Here is a 19,864-nt window from a genome sequence, read left to right on the forward strand (position 1 = left end):
CGTCCTTTTTGTACAGGTCGTACCTCCCCCAGAAGTGGCCCCAGTGATCCAGGAACCCAAAGCCCTCCCCCCTACACCAGTCTCTCAGCCACGCATTAATATACCTGATCATGCTATTCATGTGCTTGTTTGCACGTGACACAGGCAGTAATCCTGAGATTACTACCCTGGAAGTCCTGCTTTTCAGCTTTCTATCCAGCTCCCTGAATTCTCTCTTCAGGATCTCCTCCCTTTTTCTACCTATGTCATTGGTACCAATGTGTACCAAGACTTTTGGCTGTTCACCCTCTCCCCTCAGAATGCGCTACACCCAGTCTGAGACATCCCGTACCCTGGCACCTGGGAGGCAACACACCATGCGGTTATCTCTATCAGCTGATAGAACCCTCACTATGGAATCCCCTATGACTACCGCATTCCTCATCTTCTCTCCCTTCTGCACCACGGAATCAGGCTCACTGCCAGAGACCCGATTGCTGTGGTCGTCTGTCAGGTCACTCCCCTCAACAACATCCAAAATGAGATAATGATTACTGAGGGGATGACCACAGGGGTACTCTCTACTATCTGAGCTCTTCCCATTCCTCCCCTGACAGTTACTCACTTATCTAACTCCTGCAACGTCAGGATGACTAACTCCTTGTAGCTCCTATCTATCTCCTGCTCACTTTCCCTAATAAGCTGTAGGTCATCAAGCCGCAGCTTCAGATCCCTAACACGGTCCCTCAGAAGCTGCATCTCGGTGCACCTGGCGCAGGTTTGGCCATCTGGGAGATGGGAAGATTCCCAGGATTCCCACATCTGACTAACCCTACAGACATGCTCTCTTCCTCCAACAAAAAATGCCAGGAGAAAAACCAAAGTTCACTTGCCCACTTACCTTGCCAAAGCCCTACCACTCTGCCTCAGACCACTCGTCAAAGACCGCTCTGCTTGGCAGTCTCTCCCTTTTGTGCCTGAACCTTCCCTGCTCTCCAACTCACAATTGGTGCTCTGGTTATAGCTGAGTTCCTGTGAAGTTTTCCCCCTTTAAACTTCGCTCTCCTGTGCCCCACCTCCTTTCTTGGAACTCTCCAACTCACGATTGGTGCGCTGGTTATACTGATCAATGTTTATTTGTTTCTTTCCTAAGCTCCATGAACACTGTGCATATTTGGTGGATAGTCTTTGGGACCATGCTGGATATGTGCTGAAAGACTGGGAGGGGATGACCGAGCTGTTACTGGAAGAGATTGAAGACGACGAAGTGGGTGAGCTTGCAACGCTAGCCCTTTGTGTGTGTGGAAATTCTTGTGCAAAAATGCAATGGTGTAATAAGATTACTGTGGTTCCAGGTATAGTTGGAGTGTGAAGTACAGCAACTTTTTGGTGTGGTGCACAAAACTTGAGCTGAAATTAGGAGATTGTTCACAAATAATGGTTGTACTGTGGAATAATGAAATGGAGCTAATTGGCCTTTTAATCTGACTTTATATAAGAACATGAAAATAAATATTTTTTAAAAACCAGAAAATACTTGAAACACAGCAAGTCGGTGGCACATGGAAAGATAAACGATTGATATTTATGTTGAGAATATTTTGGAAGAACTAGGGAGGGGGTAAAAGTATTAAGGTGACAAAGGAAAGAGTATTTGTGAAAGGGTGGCACCAGGGTTGCAGTGAGATACAGGAACTAAAGTCAAATGGGTTAATGAGACAGTGGATGATAAACAAGTGTTGTAAATAATGGGAGCAGGACATGTCAGCACATCAGGGAATGGTACTGGAGAGAGTTAAAACCGAGTTGATATTGAATAGTTGACTTGCAGCAATAATGGCCAGTTGTAACACAAAGAAAAGGGTAGAATTAAAATGCTAGCTATCAGTTTTTCCACAAATGTTACCTGACTGAATGTTTAATTTTCTGTTTTGATTTTAAGAACAATCTGGTTGGTCACATTCCCCTGCCCCTTTCAAATAAACCATTCTTAGATACAAGTTTCCTTTTGAATGCTACAATTTATCTGCCTCCCTGGTGGTATATTCTGGATAATTTTAGTCTCTGATTCTATTGTCACCTTCATTCTAATCTCCCCTGATTTTTTTTTTAATACCCTTTCACTAACAAGAGTTTCTCTCTTTCTCTCCTGTTGACGTACTTCATAATTTCAGATACCCTGTAAGAAAATCCCCATTTTTCCACAGTATTAATACAACTAAAATCTCTAGTTCCTGGAATCATTTTAGTAATATTACACCTATATCAGAATCAGATTTAATATCACTGGCGTGAAATTTGTTGTTTTGTGGCATAATAATAAAACTATAAATTACAATAACTATATTTAAGATAAATAAATAGTGCAAAAGAGAGGGAGAAAATACTGTGCAAGTATTCATAGGTTCATTGCTCAACTCCTGAAATGTTGAGTTTGTGTCTTAAGGCTCTATCCCACCACCTTGATGGTAGCAAAGTAAAAAAAGGGTGTCAGAGGCCCTTAATTACCCATGATGGAGCTGGTTGAATTTATAATTGTCTCAACCATTTCTAATCCTGTGCAGTGGTCCATGGTAAATTTGTGAGCGTCTTGAGTGACGTACCAACTCTCCTCAAACTCCTAATGAAATATATCCGGCTTCTTAGTAATTGCATCAGTATTTTGGGCCCAGGGTAGATCCACAGATGTTGACACCCAGGAACTTGAAACTGCTCACCCTTTCCACTTCTGGTCCCTTGATGAGAACTTGTGGGTGTTCACGAGACTTGTCCTTTCTGAAGCCCACAATCAATTCCTTGGTCTTTCTGACATTGAGTGCAAGGTTGTCGCTGTGACGCCGCTCATCCAGCTGATTTATCTCACTCCTGTACGCCACCTCATCAATATCTGAAATTCAGACAGCATGATTGTGTTGTTGGTAAGTTTATGGATAGTGTGTAAACTGTGTCTAGCCTTGCAATCATGGGTGTAGAGAAAGTAGAGCAGTGCGCTAAGCATGCATCCTTGGGGTGTGCTAGTGTTGATTGTCAATGAGAAGGAGATGATTTTTCTGATCTGCACAAACTGGTCTCCCGGTGGTCAAGAATCCAGTTGCAGTGGGAAGTTCATGTTGGAGCTTGTTGATTAGAACAGAGCATTTGATTGTGTTGAGTTGTAGGCAATAAACAGCAGCCTGGCATAGATATTATTATCGTCCTGGTGAGGTTGCATCCGCTGTAAACTTCTGTGGTGATAGACAAATTGCAGTGGTCCTTCTTAGGCAAGAGTTGATTCTAGTCATGACCAACCCGTTGAAGCACTTCATCACAGTAGATGTGAATGCCACTGGGCAGCTTATCGTGCTCTTCTCGGACACTGGTATAATTGTTGCCCTGTTGAAGCAGGTGAGAACCTCAAAGTGCAGCAGTGAAAGATTGAAGATTTCCTCAGAACATTCCCACCAGTTGGCACAGGTTTTCAGAGCCCTACCAGGTACACCATCAGTGCGTTGTGCCTTGTGAGGGTTCACCCTCTTGAAAGATGTTCCTCCTTAGGCCTCTGAGACAGATCAGAGTCAGCAGATGTTTCAGGGATTCGCATAGACGTAGTTTTATTCTCCTTTTCAAAGTGTGCATGCAAACTGTTGAAGCATTACAGCCATTCATGAGAGGTTTCACTTCGTAGGAAGTAATGACTTGGAAACCCTGCCACCCTAATGTGCATCTGAGTCCCTTTTCAACCTCAATTGGAATTACTTTTTTTGCCCTTAAAATAGCCTTCCATAGGTAGTAGCTGGACTTCAAGAAGTTCTGGATCACCAGACTTGAATGCCACAGATCTAACCCTCAGCAGACTACAAATCTCCTGATTTGTCCATGGCTTGTGGTTTGTTCACAAAGGCACATACTCATCCATACAGGTCTTGAAGTTGTTGACAACTGTGGGGTATTCATTCGGACTCGAAGATGAATTGCTGCACATTCTTCAGTCCACCAACTCAAAGGAGCTTTGTAAGCACTCCTACGCCTCCCTTGACCATATCTTCTTGGTCTCAACACTGGTGCTGCAGTCTTTATTCTGCTTGTACACTGAAGAGGGAGGAGAAGATGGCGACACAACGCAGCGCGCGTGGCCGCTCCGAATTGATATCGTATTTGTGAAGTAGGATGCTGTGCACAATCCTGATTTGATGGAGACGGCCGTGAGAAGCACGGAGGAACATCTGGAGAAACTGATGAAATGCCTGCTTTGCTGCCGCTGCTACTGTGCAATCCAGAATCTCCGGAGGGGAAGGCCCCAAATCCTCAGCTTTGCCTATTGCCTGTTGCCGGGGCTGGGGTCGAAGTGCTTGGCAGAGATGGTGCTCGGTGTTGTAGAGCTGGTCGGAGGCTTGAAGTTTTCGGACGAACTCGGAGTCGAACTGTGGTCAGGTGCTTCCAGAATGCTGCATTGGCAAGTTTGTGGCTCTGGAAGCTCGTGGCAGGAAGAGTTTTCTTCCTTCAGCCGTCTGTGTGAGATGATGGGACCTTCGAGAGACTTTGAGACTTCTTTACCGTGTCCATGGTCTGTTTTTCTATCAAATTACGGTATTGCTTGCACTGTTGTAACTAAATATGTTATAATTATGTGTTTTTTGTCAGTTTTTTTAGTCTTGGTTTGTCTTGTGTTTCTGTGATATCATTCTGGAGGAACAAATTGTATCATTTCTTAATGCATGCATTACTAAATGACAATAAAAGAGGACTGCGTGTCCTCATAATCTGGAACACTGGGAGTAGAAGTACAGCCAGATGATTGGACTTTCCAAAGTGTAGGTATGGGATAGCACAGTAAGCATTCTTGATGGTGGTATAACATGGTCGAGTGTGGCTGCTCTGGTTCTACAGGTGATGTGTTGGTAGTTGTTCAGAAACTTAGTCAAGCTGGCCTGTTTGAAATCTCCTGCAGTGATTATTTATTAATATTTATTAAAATGTTGGCAGAGTTGGGTTAAATTGCTGAATTAGCTGAAATAAATTAATGTGAGCTTGCTTTCTAGGTCTCAGTGATCAAGAGGAGGCTGCTTTGATTGAACTAATGGTTTGCTCAATGCGACAAGCTGTGGAGGTTCACCCTCCCGTTGGCAGACTTTCAGGAAAGAAGGTGAGACTGCTTCCAGGATGTCTTGAGGATAACCTCTAACAGCAGTAAGATGACCCTCCTCCATGTCCTTGGTGGTTTTGGGTCCTGGAGAACTGGGGACCAGTGAGATGTGATCAGTTATTCATATCTATGCAGCTTGCTTTGTCTTTCACTGCTCCGTGTTATCTCAAAGCATCAGTTGTCATGAAGTTTACCTGCAGTCTGCTGCATGAAAGCTTCCCCATCCTACTGTTAGGGAGTATGTCTTGTGTGCCAGTATTACACCTGTTCTTCTAGGACCCTTGGGAAAAGGATTGAAGATATTAATCTAATGGGTGGAGGCGATCAGGATACCGGGGTAGAGAGGAGGTTATAATGAATTTGAATGATCAGTTGAATTTATGGTATTAAATGAGGCAGCCAGGTATTTGGGGTCAGCAGAGTGTTTATTTGTTGGGCTCTTCTGTCTATATCACATTAACCGGAATGTTTACAACATATTTTAGTTGCTGACTGCGAAGGAGAAGAAACAACAGATGGATGACCGTGCTAAACTGACAGAACATCTAATCGTCATTATCCCACAGCTCTTGGCCAAGGTGAGAGAGAGGGTGTTGATTCACAGCTTTTGGTAAATCAGGGCAGAGAAGGGTTGGGTGGGTTACCAAAATTACCACTGGCCCTGGTGAAATATGGGTACAGGAGCGATAAATTAAAGTAATTATTTTACATCCTGAGATGGATGGGTGGTGAAGACAAATGTTTACGGAAAGCAGACTACACACTGAAAATGCTCCTTTTTATTCCCCACCCCTCACCCCAGTACTCTGCTGATGCTGAAAAAGTGGCAAATCTTCTGCAGATTCCAAGTTTCTTTGATCTGGATCTATACAGCAGCAAACGACAGGAGAAGGTGAGAATGCAAGTGGGATAGAACAGGTACTGTGAAAATACTTGCCCTCTGATGGCGCCACCTATGCTCTCCCTCCTTTCCTGCCAAATTTTTCAATACTGCTGTGTTTGTTTTACCTCCTATTCCCATGGCCTCCCCAACCCGCTCTCACTCCATACCCTTGAGATCGAGTTTATTGCTGTATGTTCAAGTACATGCATATACAGATGCAATCAAAAACTTGCAGCAGCCTTATCATTCAATGCGTTTGGCCAGTCTTGTGCCTCAATCCAATGTTTCTGTCCTGTTCCCAGCAACCAGAGCCTTCTGAGATAGAATATACATAATGTTTGCTCTGAATAAATTGTAAAATGAAATCTTTTCTGTGTCCATATGATCATAACTCTTCATTCCCTGTATATTTGTATGTCTATGTAAAAGCCTCCATCTTATCTGCCTCTACCACTATTCCTGGCAGCCCACTCCAGGCACCTATTGCTCTGTTTATTTAAAAAATAAATAAATAAATAAATTTGCCCAGCATTGAGAGTATTTCTAAGGTTTAAGTGAAGAAATTTCTCCTCTTTCTCCTCTACTTGTTTGCTGGTCTTGTGCAACTTTTATACTGTAGATTCATTTAAGGACCGTGGATTTTGCCAGTTGAGCCCATTCTTAGTTGTCCTTGAGAAGATGGTGATGAACTGCATTGAATAGCTGTAATCTTTGAGGTACACCCACAACGCAGTTAGGGAGAGTGTTCCGGGCTGATGAAGAAATGAAAGGGGTGGCGTTCACATGTTTTTGCTGCTCTTGTTCTTTAGCTGGGATAAATCTTTTATTTCCCCTCCTATCTCCCCTTCTTATCTTCTTCCTCTTACCATTTGCAGTATCTGGACCTTTTGCTGAAGCAGATCCGAGACATTGTTCAAAAACACACAGAAATGGAAGTACTCGAGGCTTGTAGTCGGGCCTTTTACACTCTGTCTAACGAAGACTACACCATCCGTAACCGTGTAGACATTGCCCGCAGCCAGATAATCGACAGTCTCGTTGGGATATTCACTCACTCTGCTGAGGACCTGCTGCATGAGGTAGGCTTGGATATGTCTTTAGCGTGCAGACTGTTAAAATCAGGGTTACCAAACTGGCATGAACAGCAGAGGAAACAACAGATGCTGGAAATTCAAGCAACACACATAAAAGTTGCTGGTGAACGCAGCAGGCCAGGCAGCATCTGTAGGAAGAGGTGCAGTCGACGTTTCAGGCTGAGACCCTTCATCAGGACTAACTGAAGGAAGAGTGAGTAAGGGATTTGAGAGGGGGAGGGGGAGATCCAAAATGATAGGAGAAGACAGGAGGGGGAGGGATGGAGCCAAGAGCTGGACAGGTGATAGGCAAAAGGGATACGAGAGGATCATGGGACAGGAGGTCCGGGAAGAAAGACAAGGGCGGGGGGACCCAGAGGATGGGCAACGGGTATATTCAGAGGGAGAAAAAGGAGAGTGAGAGAAAGAATGTGTGTATAAAAATAAGTAACAGATGGGGTACGAGGGGGAGGTGGGGCATTAGCGGAAGTTAGAGAAGTCAATGTTCATGCCATCAGGTTGGAGGCTACCCAGACGGAATATAAGGTGTTGTTCCTCCAACCTGAGTGTGGCTTCATCTTTACAGTAGAGGAGGCCGTGGATAGACATGTCAGAATGGGAATGGGATGTGGAATTAAAATGTGTGGCCACTGGGAGATCCTGCTTTCTCTGGCGGACAGAGCGTAGATGTTCAGCAAAGCGGTCTCCCAGTCTGCGTCAGGTCTCGCCGATATATAAAAGGCCACATCGGGAGCACCGGACGCAGTATATCATCCCAGTCGACTCACAGGTGAAGTGTTGCCTCACCTGGAAGGACTGTTTGGGGCCCTGAATAGTGGATCTCCCCCTCCCCCTCCAACTTTCAAATCTCTTACTCACTCTTCCTTCAGTTAGTCCTGACGAAGGGTCTCGGCCTGAAACGTCGACTGTACCTCTTCCTAGAGATGCTGCCTGGCTTGCTGCATTCACCAGCAACTTTTATGTGAACAGCAGAGGACTGGGAAACAGTTGTGCAAATGTAAGTAATAGAATGGGTTGACTGTTTTAAGAACATCAGCAGCTAAGGAATGGAATTTTTTGAGAATCAACTGTTAAGGATGAGGTTATGGATTACTTGGAGACACAGGACAAGATGGGACAAAATCAGCATGGTTTCCTTAAGAGAAAATCTTGCCTGACGAACCTGTTGGAATTCTTTGAGGAGATAGATAAAGGGGATGCAGTGGATGTTGTACATTTGGACTTTCAGAAGGCCTTTGACAAGGTGCCACACATGAGGCTGCTTATCAAGTTAGGATCCCATAGTATTACAGGAAAGTTACTGGCATGATCAAAGCATTGACTGATTGGTAGGAGACAGCATGTGGGAATAAAAGGATCCTTTTCCGGTTGGCTGCCAGTGAGAAGTGGTATTCCACAGGGGACAGTGTTGGGACCGCTTCTTTTTGTGCTGTATAATCAATGGTTTAGATGATGGAATAGATCAGGGGTCCCCAACCTTTTTTGCACTGTGGACCGGTTTCATATTGACAATATTCTTGTGGACCAGCCGACCCGCAGGGGCGGTGGGGTGGTGGGTACGGTTGCCAACGGACAAGAGTAGAGCCAAATACGTTGTTTACACAGACTACAATGACCATGAAGCCTTGCGCGGGCACCAGTGCGCTTGCGTGCTTTGCGTATGCGTGTACGTGCCGATGTTTTCTACAAATCGTTTTTGGCAATTCTGTTGGGGGGGGGGGGGTGTTAATCACGACCAGAATATAGGTGATAAGTGGCTAATACACTCAATTTTGTTTCTAAAAGGGTTTATCTAACAAATTTAATATTAAAAACACAGCGCATATTTTCCTCGCATGAATATAGTGATAAGTCAATTATCAGGGAAGGACAGGGGAGCTTGAAGTAAGTGTTGAACGAACTTCCAGTAGAAGTGGTAGAGGCAGGTTCGATATTATTTAAAGAAAAATTGGATAGGTATATGGACAGGAAAGGAATGGAGGGTTATGGGCTGAGTGCAGGTCGGTGGGACTAGGTGAGAGTAGTGTTCGGCACGGACTAGAAGGGCAGAGATGGCCTGTTTCTGTGCTGTAATTGTTATATGATTATATAAGTAAGTCAATAGCATCATAACATTTTAAGTAAAGTTTGGATATTAAACACAGCACATATTTTCCCCGTATGAACATATAAAATCATTGCAACACACCAATATCGCTGAATCAGTGGGAGCCCTGGGCTGAATGTTTGTTTCCCTGCAACAAGACGGTCCTATCGAGGGGTGATGAGAGACAGCGATACTCAAAGTGGGTTCCTTATGTCCAGTCTATTACGCAATTTGGTTTTTGTTCCATTCATTGCAGAGATATGTTGGAAATGGAAGCAACGTTTTCAGTGCTTTCGTGGCTATCTCGGGATATTTAGCCTTGACTTTGAGATCCAGAATGCCGGCAGAGATGTTATGTCAAACATACTTTTCAGCCCATCGTTATTTACAAGCTCGAGGAGTTGATCTTCTTCCTGCGCTGACATGGATGACGCACGAGTAATGACCTCGCATGCGTAATGGCTCAACAGTGGGCATGACAAGCAATGAGGAAGGGTGCGGCTGACTCCTATCGCCAAATCATATCGTTTCCTCACGGCCCAGTAGCGCATGCTTTGCATGCGGCCCGGTGGTTGGGGACCACTGGAATAGATGGCTTTGTTACCATGTTTGCAGATGATACAAGGATTAGGGGAGGGGCAGGTCATGTTTAGGAAATGGGTTGGCTGCAGAAGGACTTGGATTAGAAGAATGGGCGAGAGAGTGGCAAAGACTAAAGTAAATGGAATACAATGTTGGAAAATGCATGGTCATGCACTTTGGTAGTAGAAATAAATGTGCAGACTATTTTCTAAATGGAAAAAATCCAAAAATCTAAGATGCATGGGGACTTGGGAGTCCTTGTGCAGAACATCCTAAAGATTAATTTGCAGGTTGAGTTGGTGGTGAGGAAGGCGAATGCAATGTTAGCATTCATTTTGGGCACCTCATCTAAGAAAAGATGTGCTCGTATTGGAGAGGGTTCAGAGGAGGTTCACAAGGATGATTCCAGGAATTATAGGGTTATCATACGAGGAATGTTACTCTGGGTCTGTACTCGCTGGAATTTAAAAGGATAGATTAGATTATGAGAACACTCTGTCCTCTTTTATTGTCATTTAGAAATGAATACATGCATTAAAAAAATGATACAATGTTTCACCGGAGTGATATCCCAGAAAACAGGACAAACCAAAGACTAACACTGACAGAACCACATATTTATAACATATAGTTACAGCGGTGCAAAACAATACCATAATTTGATGAAGAACAGACCATGGGCACAGTTTAAAAAAAAAGTTTGAGAAGTCCCCGAGTCGATTGACTCCCGAGTCCCTGATAGCAGGAGGCAAAAGGGAGAAACTCCCTGCCATAAACCTCCAGGCACCGTCAACCTGCTGATGCCTTGGAAACAGCCGACACTGTGTCCATCCGTCTGAAAACTTTGAGCCTCCAATACAGCCTCCCGAGTGCCTTCGACCTCGCCCCGGCCACTGAAACAAGCAAAACTGAGGATTTCGGGGCCTACTGCTCCAGAGATTCCAGTTACCACACAGTAGCGGCGGCAGCAAAGCGGGCATTTCAGAAGTTTTCCATATGTTTCTCCGTACTCTCACGTCCGTCCCCATCAAATCAAAATTGTGCACGGTCCCCTACTTGACATAACAGATATTCTTCACCAGAGAGGCCGCACACGCTGCCGTCGCACCGCCATCTTCTCCAACTTTGGGATGAGGGGTGATCTCATTGAAACCTTTTGAATGTTGAAAGGCCTGGACTGAGTAGGCGTGGAAAGGATGTTTCCTATAGTGAGAAAGTCAAGGACAAGAGGGCACAGCTTCAGGATAGAGGGGTATCCATTTAAAGCAGTGATGCGGAGAAATTTCTTTTAGTCAGAGGGTGGTGTATTTGTGGAATTTATTACCACAGGCAACTCTGGAAACCAGGTTCTTGGGTGTATTTAAGGCACAGCTTGCTAGGTTCTTGATTGGACACAGCAGCAAAGGTTACGGGGAAAAGGCTGGGCAGTGGGGCAGAGGGGGGGGGAAATGGATGAGCCATGATTGAATAGTGGAGCAGACTCAATGGACCAAATGGCTTAATTCTGCTCCAATGTCTTATGGAGATGGGAATTGCAGCAACAAAAGTCTGATACCTTGATGCTGGAATGTTAGCAGTGGTGTTGGTTTATTCTAACTGAAGTAAGCAGTGCAGGAGGAAAATCACAGGTGAACCCCATGTTACAGTTTGGGTTACAGAATTCATTAAATCACTATCCAAAATTTAGAGATCCAGAAAAAAAATGCACTCAGTGAGTCTGTGGGAGAAATAAAATTAAGTAGATCAACATAAGATTTGGGTTTTTTTTTTCAATTCGTGCTTCTTGCAGCATACACAGATGATGCAGCTTTGTGTTACTTAAAATCGTGATGGGCTATTTTCTGAGAACGCAACCCAACCCCGTCCTGTAAGATGGTGATTGCCATTATTTGGATCTACACTAATCATAGATCCACCTTCAGTTCTAGAATTGAAGGATGGGAAGCAGAGGTGCTGTGTGGGCAGGAGTTGGTGTTAACCTGTACAAGGCTAGTTTTGCGGTGGGATGTTCTATGTGGCGTGTAATTAGCTAAGAAAGTTGGTGCAGGGGTCAGACTGAGTTGATAGTGCTGATAAAGAGATCATAGATGGTTTGGCAGGTGCAGCTCAGAGGGTTCTTGGTAAAGCTGGATCTGTCCACAGAGATGCAGGGCAACAGGATTAAATATGGGAGAAGGATCTGGAAAAGATTGGGTGTGGTCCTTGCTGTGAGGGGACCCTGATTGTGTTATCTGGAGTGTGAGTGGACAAGGTAGTTAACCAAGGCAGAAGGTGTGGAATCCATGATTGGGTTGTGTTGAATTTGATATGCACTCTAGCAGGTTGTTTATGCTCCGTAGAAATTTTCCATTCCCTTTCATCTCATCAACATAGTGAAAATCAAATTTGATAAAAACATGCTGATGTTGGTAATGTGATATAAAAACAAAATCCAGGATATGGTCAATGTCAGATAGCATCAGGGGAAAGAGTCTTCAATTTCAAACATTGGAACTGGGAGAGAAACAATAAGTTGGTCTTAAGTTCCAGAGGATGGGATGGAATGGATAAAGGAAATACTTCTCTGGATGATGAGACCAGGGTTGCCAGGTGATTCCAATCTTTATGAAACTTGTTAATGGATTCATGAAGGCAGTTAGAGAAAATGAAGTCCTGTTAAAGTTTTGAAATGCAAGTCAGCTGAAACCAAAAAGATTGCAGATTGTCTGGAAATTCCAAGCACATCAGGCAGTGTCTATGTAAATTAGTATTAATGTTACAAATGGTCAACAACTGCAGAAATTGTCATTTCTGATTCAGACAGAAACAGTCAAATTGTGCTTTCCATTTTTTAACACTAAGTTTTATTACTTCTGTGCTTTTTTTTTTTTACCCTGTTCTATTTCACAGGGTACTCCTCCAACTTGTCTCCTTTCCTTTCTGGATTTCTGTCTTCCATCCCAGGAGTGGGTTAGTAACCAATATCTATTGTAAGTCCACTGCCTTTCACAACTATCTTAATAATGTTTCTTTCTACCCAGCTCCCTGTTAGAGCTTCGGTATGCTCTCTGTTTCTGTCTTACCTGCTCTGATGGTGGAACTTGCAGCCTAGGTACCTCCTGAAATGCCATATTTTCCTTTTCAGTAACCCTCAACTACATCACATCTATTTCCTGTGCCACCTCCTTCCTAAACACCAATAGGGTTCCAAGAAGTTGTGGTTGCAAGTTCATGGGATATTGAAAGAGGAGGTAGATATCTTTTAAAAAGATTTGGAAAATTCAGGGTTGTGAAGAATTGGCAAAGGAGAGGAGTTTTAAGCTTGGAGTAGATCAACCATCAGCATGCTGAATGGCAGTGCAGGCTTGAAGGATGAGGTGACCTACTTCTGTTCATATTTTTTGTGATCCTGTGTTTTAGTCATTGTCATATGTAATTGTGTAGCTCACCGCTAAATTTGTTTCCAAACACTTACCTGAAGTACTTTTAAAATTTTACTGTATTGAATATGCCATGTTGAGAGAGTATTGTGGAGTGCATGACATCGAGAAATACAATAAGATAGGTGTGACTGATATTGGTCCAATTTTCAGGTCGGAGAAGCTGATGAAGATAACCTGTATATGGTGGCCACATCCCTGAAGAGAATTGCTGTTCTGTACAAGTAAGTGAGGCATTTTGTTAGTATGCAAGTTACTTGTACAGTAACTGCATTAGTTGTACATTACTTTTGTAAAAATAAATGAATTGCGACCTAACTGGTTAGTAAAAGAAGTTGAGGATAATATTGGGTCCAAAAGGAGTAATTAAGTTGCAGAATGTATTGCATGTTGGCAGCATGTTAGAACGGGGCAAAAAGGACCAGGTATTGATAGTATGGAAATGGAGTATGGCAGTAAATTTGTAGAGAATATAAATTATATGTAAATCCTTTCTCACATACGTAAAATATTAAAGATAAAGATCTGTTGAAGTCAGAAACAGGAATATTTGCAATTGGGAACAAAACTCACAGAGCAATTAAACTAATACTTTGTTTATCTTGATGGAAGAGAACACAAATACCACTCCCGCCCCCCAAAAGAAAATCCCAAGGCAGTCTATTACGCATGTTTAACGCAAGAAACTAGGGAGAGAGTAGGCCATTCAAGGTCAAGGGAGGGAGTTTATCCTTGGAACCAGAGGAAGTGGCGGGAAGGCAGTGTAGCAGTTAGTGCATTGTTTTACAGTATTCGTGATTACAGATTCACGTCATTGCCTATAAGGAGTTTGTATATTTTATATGTAATTAAGTGGGTTTCCTCTGGGTGCTCAGATTTCCTCATACAATCCAAAGATGTATGATTAGGATTACTGAGTTGTGGGTGTGCTATGGAAACGAAGCGTGGTGAAACTCATAGGTTGGCCATCACAATCCTCGCTGATTTGATTCAATACAAACAATGCATTTCACCGAGCAAATCTTTATCCTTTGTCAGGTGGGCAAGGTTCTAAGTAGATATATTGTATCAGTATTGACCTTAGAGAAGAACATGGAGAACAGGGGTGCTGTAAGGGCATGTTAATATCGAGGAGAAGGCACTGCTGGGTTTCTTGAAGAATATTGATGTAAATAAGTCCCCAGGTCTTAATAGGATCGAAAGGACAAGAGAAAAGGATGCTGGTCCTTGACAGGTCTTTGTATTCTCTTTAGCCACTGGTGAAGAGCTGGAAAATAGCAAATGTTGTTCCTTTAAGAAGGGCAGTAAGGATAATCCAGTAAATTACAGGCTGAGTTTTACATCAGTCAAAGGAGAATTATTAGGGAAAGTAAGAATAGGTTCCTCAGCATTTTGTGTGTGTTGCTCTAGATTTCTAGCATCTACAGATGTATCTATAATGTATCACTTTTCACTTCTCTGGATTGAACTCCATTTGTCACTTGTCTGCTCATTTCTGCATTCTGTCTATCCCAACAACTTTCTCCAATGTCCTCAATACCACCAACCTTTGTAAAGCTACCAGTTCACCTTTCCACTTCTTCATTTGAGTCTTTTATATATTTTTTAAAAATCCACAGGGAATGGCTCCTGCTGGTTAAAGGGGGTGTGTCTAACACTAATATGGGGGGAGAAAAGGGGGAGAGCAAATGAGACTTCAACCTGTTAGTCTTAAAGGAGACTAACATCTGTTATAAAAGATATAACAAAGCACTTAAAATGAAACTCTGATTAGGCAAGGTCAACATGGATATATGAAAGATAAATCTTATTCACACTTTGGGAAGACAAATGAAGGTAGGACTTTCAGAGTGAAATGTAAGGCCCTGTTGCAGAATAGAGACTTGGGATACGTGGTTCCTTGAAAGTGACGTTGCAGATAGATGGTGGTGAAAAAGGATTTTAACATACTGGCTTTTGTCAGGGTACTGAGTATAGAAGCTGGGATGTTACATTGCAGTTGTACAAGATGTTGGTAAGCTCACATCAGGAGTACTGTGTTCAGTTTTAGTCTCCCTGCTGTAGGAAAGATTCCAATAAGCTGAAAACAGTGCAGAGGAGATTGAGAATCTTGACAGGAGTTGGAACTGAATTATGGAGAGACATTGACCATGTTGGGACTTCTTATTTACTTGAAAAGAATGAGGAATGATCTTAGAGATGTATAAAATTATTAGGGGCATAAATAGGCACAGTCTGTTTTTCCAGTGCTGGAGAATCAATAACTAAAGGGCGTGGGTTTTAGGTGAGAGGGGAAAGGCTTGATAGGAAACTGAGGGGCAATTTTTTCACACAGAATGTCAAAGGATTCAAAGTACATTTATTATCAAAGGAAGTATGAATTATGCAACCTTGAGATTCGTCTACTTACAGGCAGCCCCAAAGAAAGAAATCGGAAAGAACCCTATTTTTTAAAAAAAAAGACCAACACCCAGTGCATAGAGAAAGAGGGGGGAAACGCATCACACAAACAATAAAAGCAAGCAACAGCATTCCAAACCATATTGAGTCCATAGACCTGGAGTAGGCCCATGGTCTCAGTTCATCACAGTGGGGCAAATTGCCATGAAGCTCGCAGACACAAAGCATGTAGCAGTCGGGGCAGTCTCGCCGCCTCAGCACCGTGGAGAGAGGAGTGAACATCACGGAAGAGTGAGCGGAATGAGCCCAACCCTCTCCTCCAGTCTTGACACCTTGCCTTTTCAGTCTTTCTTGGCCATTGTTTAGATCATTCTAACTCTGGATTGTGCACTAGGACCCGGGCCCTGGAGCAGCAATACACTCTGGGCCCAGACCTCACCGCCCAGTCCAAGGCTGTTCTCAAACTGTCCAAATCAGCTCAGTGCTTAGATCTATCCAACCTCGCTCACGGTCTAGGTGGACAGGCTCTGGAACTCCTGCATCAACTCCTTTCTGATTCGCTCGCTCCAACTCCATCTCTGACAGACACCATCTTGACCATGTATTGATCCCGCATCTCCTTGATGATACCACGCTCTGACTTTGTACCAGATCCGCAGGGCACAACGCTCGAGTCAGCTTCGCTTTCACTGGTCTTTCCATTGTTTGTGGTGATAGTTTACTATAATTTGCCACAGAAAAAGTTTTGTTAACAAAGAATTTAGTCATATTTCTTTCCTTTTGAATTACCAGTAAGCTGTCATCCAACTTCAGTAGTGCCATCTTAAACCAGAAGAATATGCTGCCAGAGGAGGTGGTTGAGGGAGGTGCAGTTAAAAAGTATTTTGGGTACATGGGTAGGAAAAGGTTAGAAGGACATGGGCCAAATGTGGGCAATGGGACTAGATAGATGGGAATCTTGGTCAGTACAGCCCAGTTAGGCCATAGGGCCTTTTTGCCACGCTGTATGACTAACAATTTAATTGGAGTTTTGCAATAATAACTGGTAGAAGAAATAAAAGAAAGAGTGGTTGTGGTGTATTTGGATTGGAAAAACACCTTTGTTATAGTCGTGCATAAGAGATTAGAATGCAAAATAGGACCATATGGTGTTAGGTTAATACCATAAGACCATGAGATAAGGCAGGATTCGGTCTTTAGACCAAATGAGTCTGCTCCGCCATTTCACCATGGCTGATTCAATTTTCCTCTCAACCCCAGTCTCTTGCTTTCTACCCATATCCCTTCATGCCCTGAACAATCAAGAATCTATCAACTGCTGCCTTTAAGTATAAAGACTTGGCCTCAAGGAATACACAGCAATTCCACAGATCTTACCACTCTCTGGCTAAAGAAATTCCTCTTCACCTCTGTTCTAAAGAACACCCCTCTATTCTGAGGCTGGGTCCTGTGGTCTTAGACCACGTCATTTATTACCCATACCTTTTTCATCCTGGACATCGTAAGGATAAAGCTTCCATGTTCCTCACTTTCTACCCTACCAGTCTCCAGCCAATAGCTCACCCTTCATATTTTATGCCAGGTCTACAAGATTCCACCACGGGAACACATCTTCACTTCTCCTTCAGCATTTCAGAGCTGAAAGTTGAAGAGTGTCATCCCTTGTCTGGTGTTCCATCCCTATTAAACACCTGGTAGGTTTCCTTGCAGCCACGAGAGATGCAGTATCTGTTCTTGTGCATCTTCCCTTCTCACCATCCATTGAGCCAAACTGTCCTTCCAGGTAGAACAGCCATTCATTTCTAATCTAGTTAAGTGCATTACTGTGGTCTCTATTATGAAGAAACCAATCGCTTTGCACAGCATCAGCGTTCAGACTGCAGGGGTGACCCTGAACTTCCCACCACTTTAATTTTCCATTGCACTTCCACTCTGACTTGACTGTCTGTAGCCTCCCACACTGGTATAATGAAGTCTGTTACAAGCTTGAGCAACAGCACACCCCCTTTTGTATGGACAGATCACTCCTTTATCCCATTAACTGATGATCCCTAGTACTTATCTTCTTGTCTTGACCAAGCACCCCAACCATAGCCTGGCTTTTACAAAAGATTCTAGATTCCCTTAAATATGAAACAAAGTTATATACCAAAAAAAACCCTCCAAAATATCGGTGGTGTTCAAGCAAAAATTTGTGAATCTAGGTCCTTGATCACAATTTGTGGAAGATTTTGCATTCAGGCTTGTGTTAAGTTTTACAGAAACATCAGTGAAAATGATGCATTCTGGGGATTGTTTATTGACACAATCTCAGTACAAAACCCCATCCCAATATTAATTGCAAAATAGTAAGCCACAATTATTGACTAATCTGACAGTGGAGGAATTTATTGCAATCAATGTAGTTTTTCATTGTCCGAGCAAATTTTCAGTATCAATATTGGATAAATATTAGTTGATCGGTAAGAGCCTGGGGTTTAGATTTATTAATGGATGATTCGGGTTGACTGAGCCACTTAGCGGTTAATGTCAGAATCAAGTTTGTTATCACCGGCATGTAATGTGAAATTTGTTAACTTAGCAGCAGCAGTACATAATCTAGCAGAAAAAAATAATAATAAATGAAATAAAACAATAAATAAACAAGTAGATCAATTACATATTAAATAGGTTTTTTTAATTGTGCAAAAACAGAAATACTGTACAGTAAAAAAATGAGATAGTGTCCAAAGCTTTAATGTCCATTTAGGAATTGGATGGCATAGGGGAAGAAGCTGTTCCTGAATTGCTGAGTGTGTGCCTTCAGGCTTCTGTATCTCCTCTTTGATGGTAACTGTGAGAAAAGGGCATGCTCTGGGTGCTGGAGGTCCTTAATAATGGACGCTGCCTTTCTGAAACACCGCTCCCTAAAGATGTCCTGGGTACTTTGTAGGCTAGTGCCCAAGATGGAGCTGACTAGATTTAATGAAGCTTCCTTGTATATTCTTTACATTAAACGTCAGAAGGTATTTGGCAAGGTTCCATATAAGAGGCATTGATCATGTGGATAGTCAGAGGCTTTTTCCCAGGGCTGAAATGGCTAGCATGAGAGGGCATATTTTAAGGTGCTGGAAGTATGTACAGAGGAGATGTCAGGGGTAAGTTTTTTTTTATGCAGAGAGTGGTGAGTGCATGGAATGGGCTGTCGGTGGTGGAGGTGGAAACGATAGGGTCTTTTTTAAAACTTTATTGTTTTGCCAATAACAGAACAAACTGGATAAAAACATATAGATAGACAGGGTCATCATATGTGAAGTAAAATCGGTATTTTAGAATAGAAAAAATGAATAGCGAAATGGGTTAGGAAACGATAGGGTCTTTTAAGAGACTCCTGGATGGATACATGGAGCTTAGAAAAATAGAGGGCTATGGGTAAGCCAAGGTAGTTCTAAGGTAAGAATATGATCGGCACAGCTTTGTGAGCTAAATGTAATTCTACAAATAGAATCCAACGATAGCTACGAACCTATGAAATAAATCAGTTTTTTTCTTCACAGATGACGCTTCTGAGTATTTCTAGCATTCTCTTATGCCATGTCTCATTGTCTTTTTAATGTCACATTTTATATTTTTTTGCAAAGCTTTCAGTACCCCCTAAGTCACTATTCTTTGGGGGTCACTTATTTACCAGAACAATATTGAGGTTAAAGATAGATTTCCATGACTGGCCTTGTGTTTGCTGGAGAATAGAAATTGGACTAGTGATCTGGCTGAGGTGTTAAAGATAATTAAAGGAGTTGACAGATTGAGTAGCATCTTTAAGTATGAAAAATGAAGAAATGCAACTTTAAATTTAGAGCCAGGCTTTACAGGAGCAATGTCAGAAAACACTTTACAGAAGATCTATTGTCATTTGATGTTGTATTTGTTCCCGGCTTTAATTTTTAAACCTGTTTGTGATCAAGGCCTTATCTCCGCTTGGTAAGATCTTCAAAAGTTCAAAAGAAAAGGTTCAAAGGTTCATTTATTATCAAAGTATACATCTCTGAAATTCTTCAATTCTCTGGGTAGCCATGAAAGCAAGAAAGAAAAGAAAGCATCAACCCCCAAATCCCACCTTCCTTCACTGTTGATGTGTTACTTATCTGTCATCGCAGTGCACACGACCTTAGCAAATGGGAACTATTTGACAACTGCTGCCAAATCCTGGAGCGAGGGATTGACACAGGGGAGATACCAGAGCAGGTAAAGCAATCTTCCGGTCAACTAACTTATGAAAGAAAAAGTCTGCTATTTTATTTCTGTGTTGCTCCTCTGACA

The 19,864-nt window shown here is 42.7% G+C and overlaps 1 protein-coding gene across 4 annotated transcripts in view; it reads left to right on the forward strand.

Moving 5' to 3' along the window:
• Nucleotides 1-19,864, forward strand: part of LOC134360004 (cohesin subunit SA-2-like) — a 109,499-nt gene that overhangs the window by 59,579 nt on the left and 30,056 nt on the right. For all 4 annotated transcript variants that reach the window (XM_063073977.1, XM_063073976.1, XM_063073979.1 and 1 more), the window contains exons 18-24: nt 1,133-1,250; nt 4,998-5,101; nt 5,587-5,679; nt 5,904-5,993; nt 6,860-7,063; nt 13,319-13,389; nt 19,702-19,789. In XM_063073977.1, the coding sequence (XP_062930047.1) occupies nt 1,133-1,250; nt 4,998-5,101; nt 5,587-5,679; nt 5,904-5,993; nt 6,860-7,063; nt 13,319-13,389; nt 19,702-19,789 (768 nt within the window). The remainder of the gene's footprint in view (nt 1-1,132; nt 1,251-4,997; nt 5,102-5,586; nt 5,680-5,903; nt 5,994-6,859; nt 7,064-13,318; nt 13,390-19,701; nt 19,790-19,864) is intronic.

Source organism: Mobula hypostoma, chromosome 21 (assembly GCF_963921235.1).
Source record: "Mobula hypostoma chromosome 21, sMobHyp1.1, whole genome shotgun sequence".
Taxonomy (NCBI): Eukaryota; Metazoa; Chordata; class Chondrichthyes; order Myliobatiformes; family Myliobatidae; genus Mobula; species Mobula hypostoma.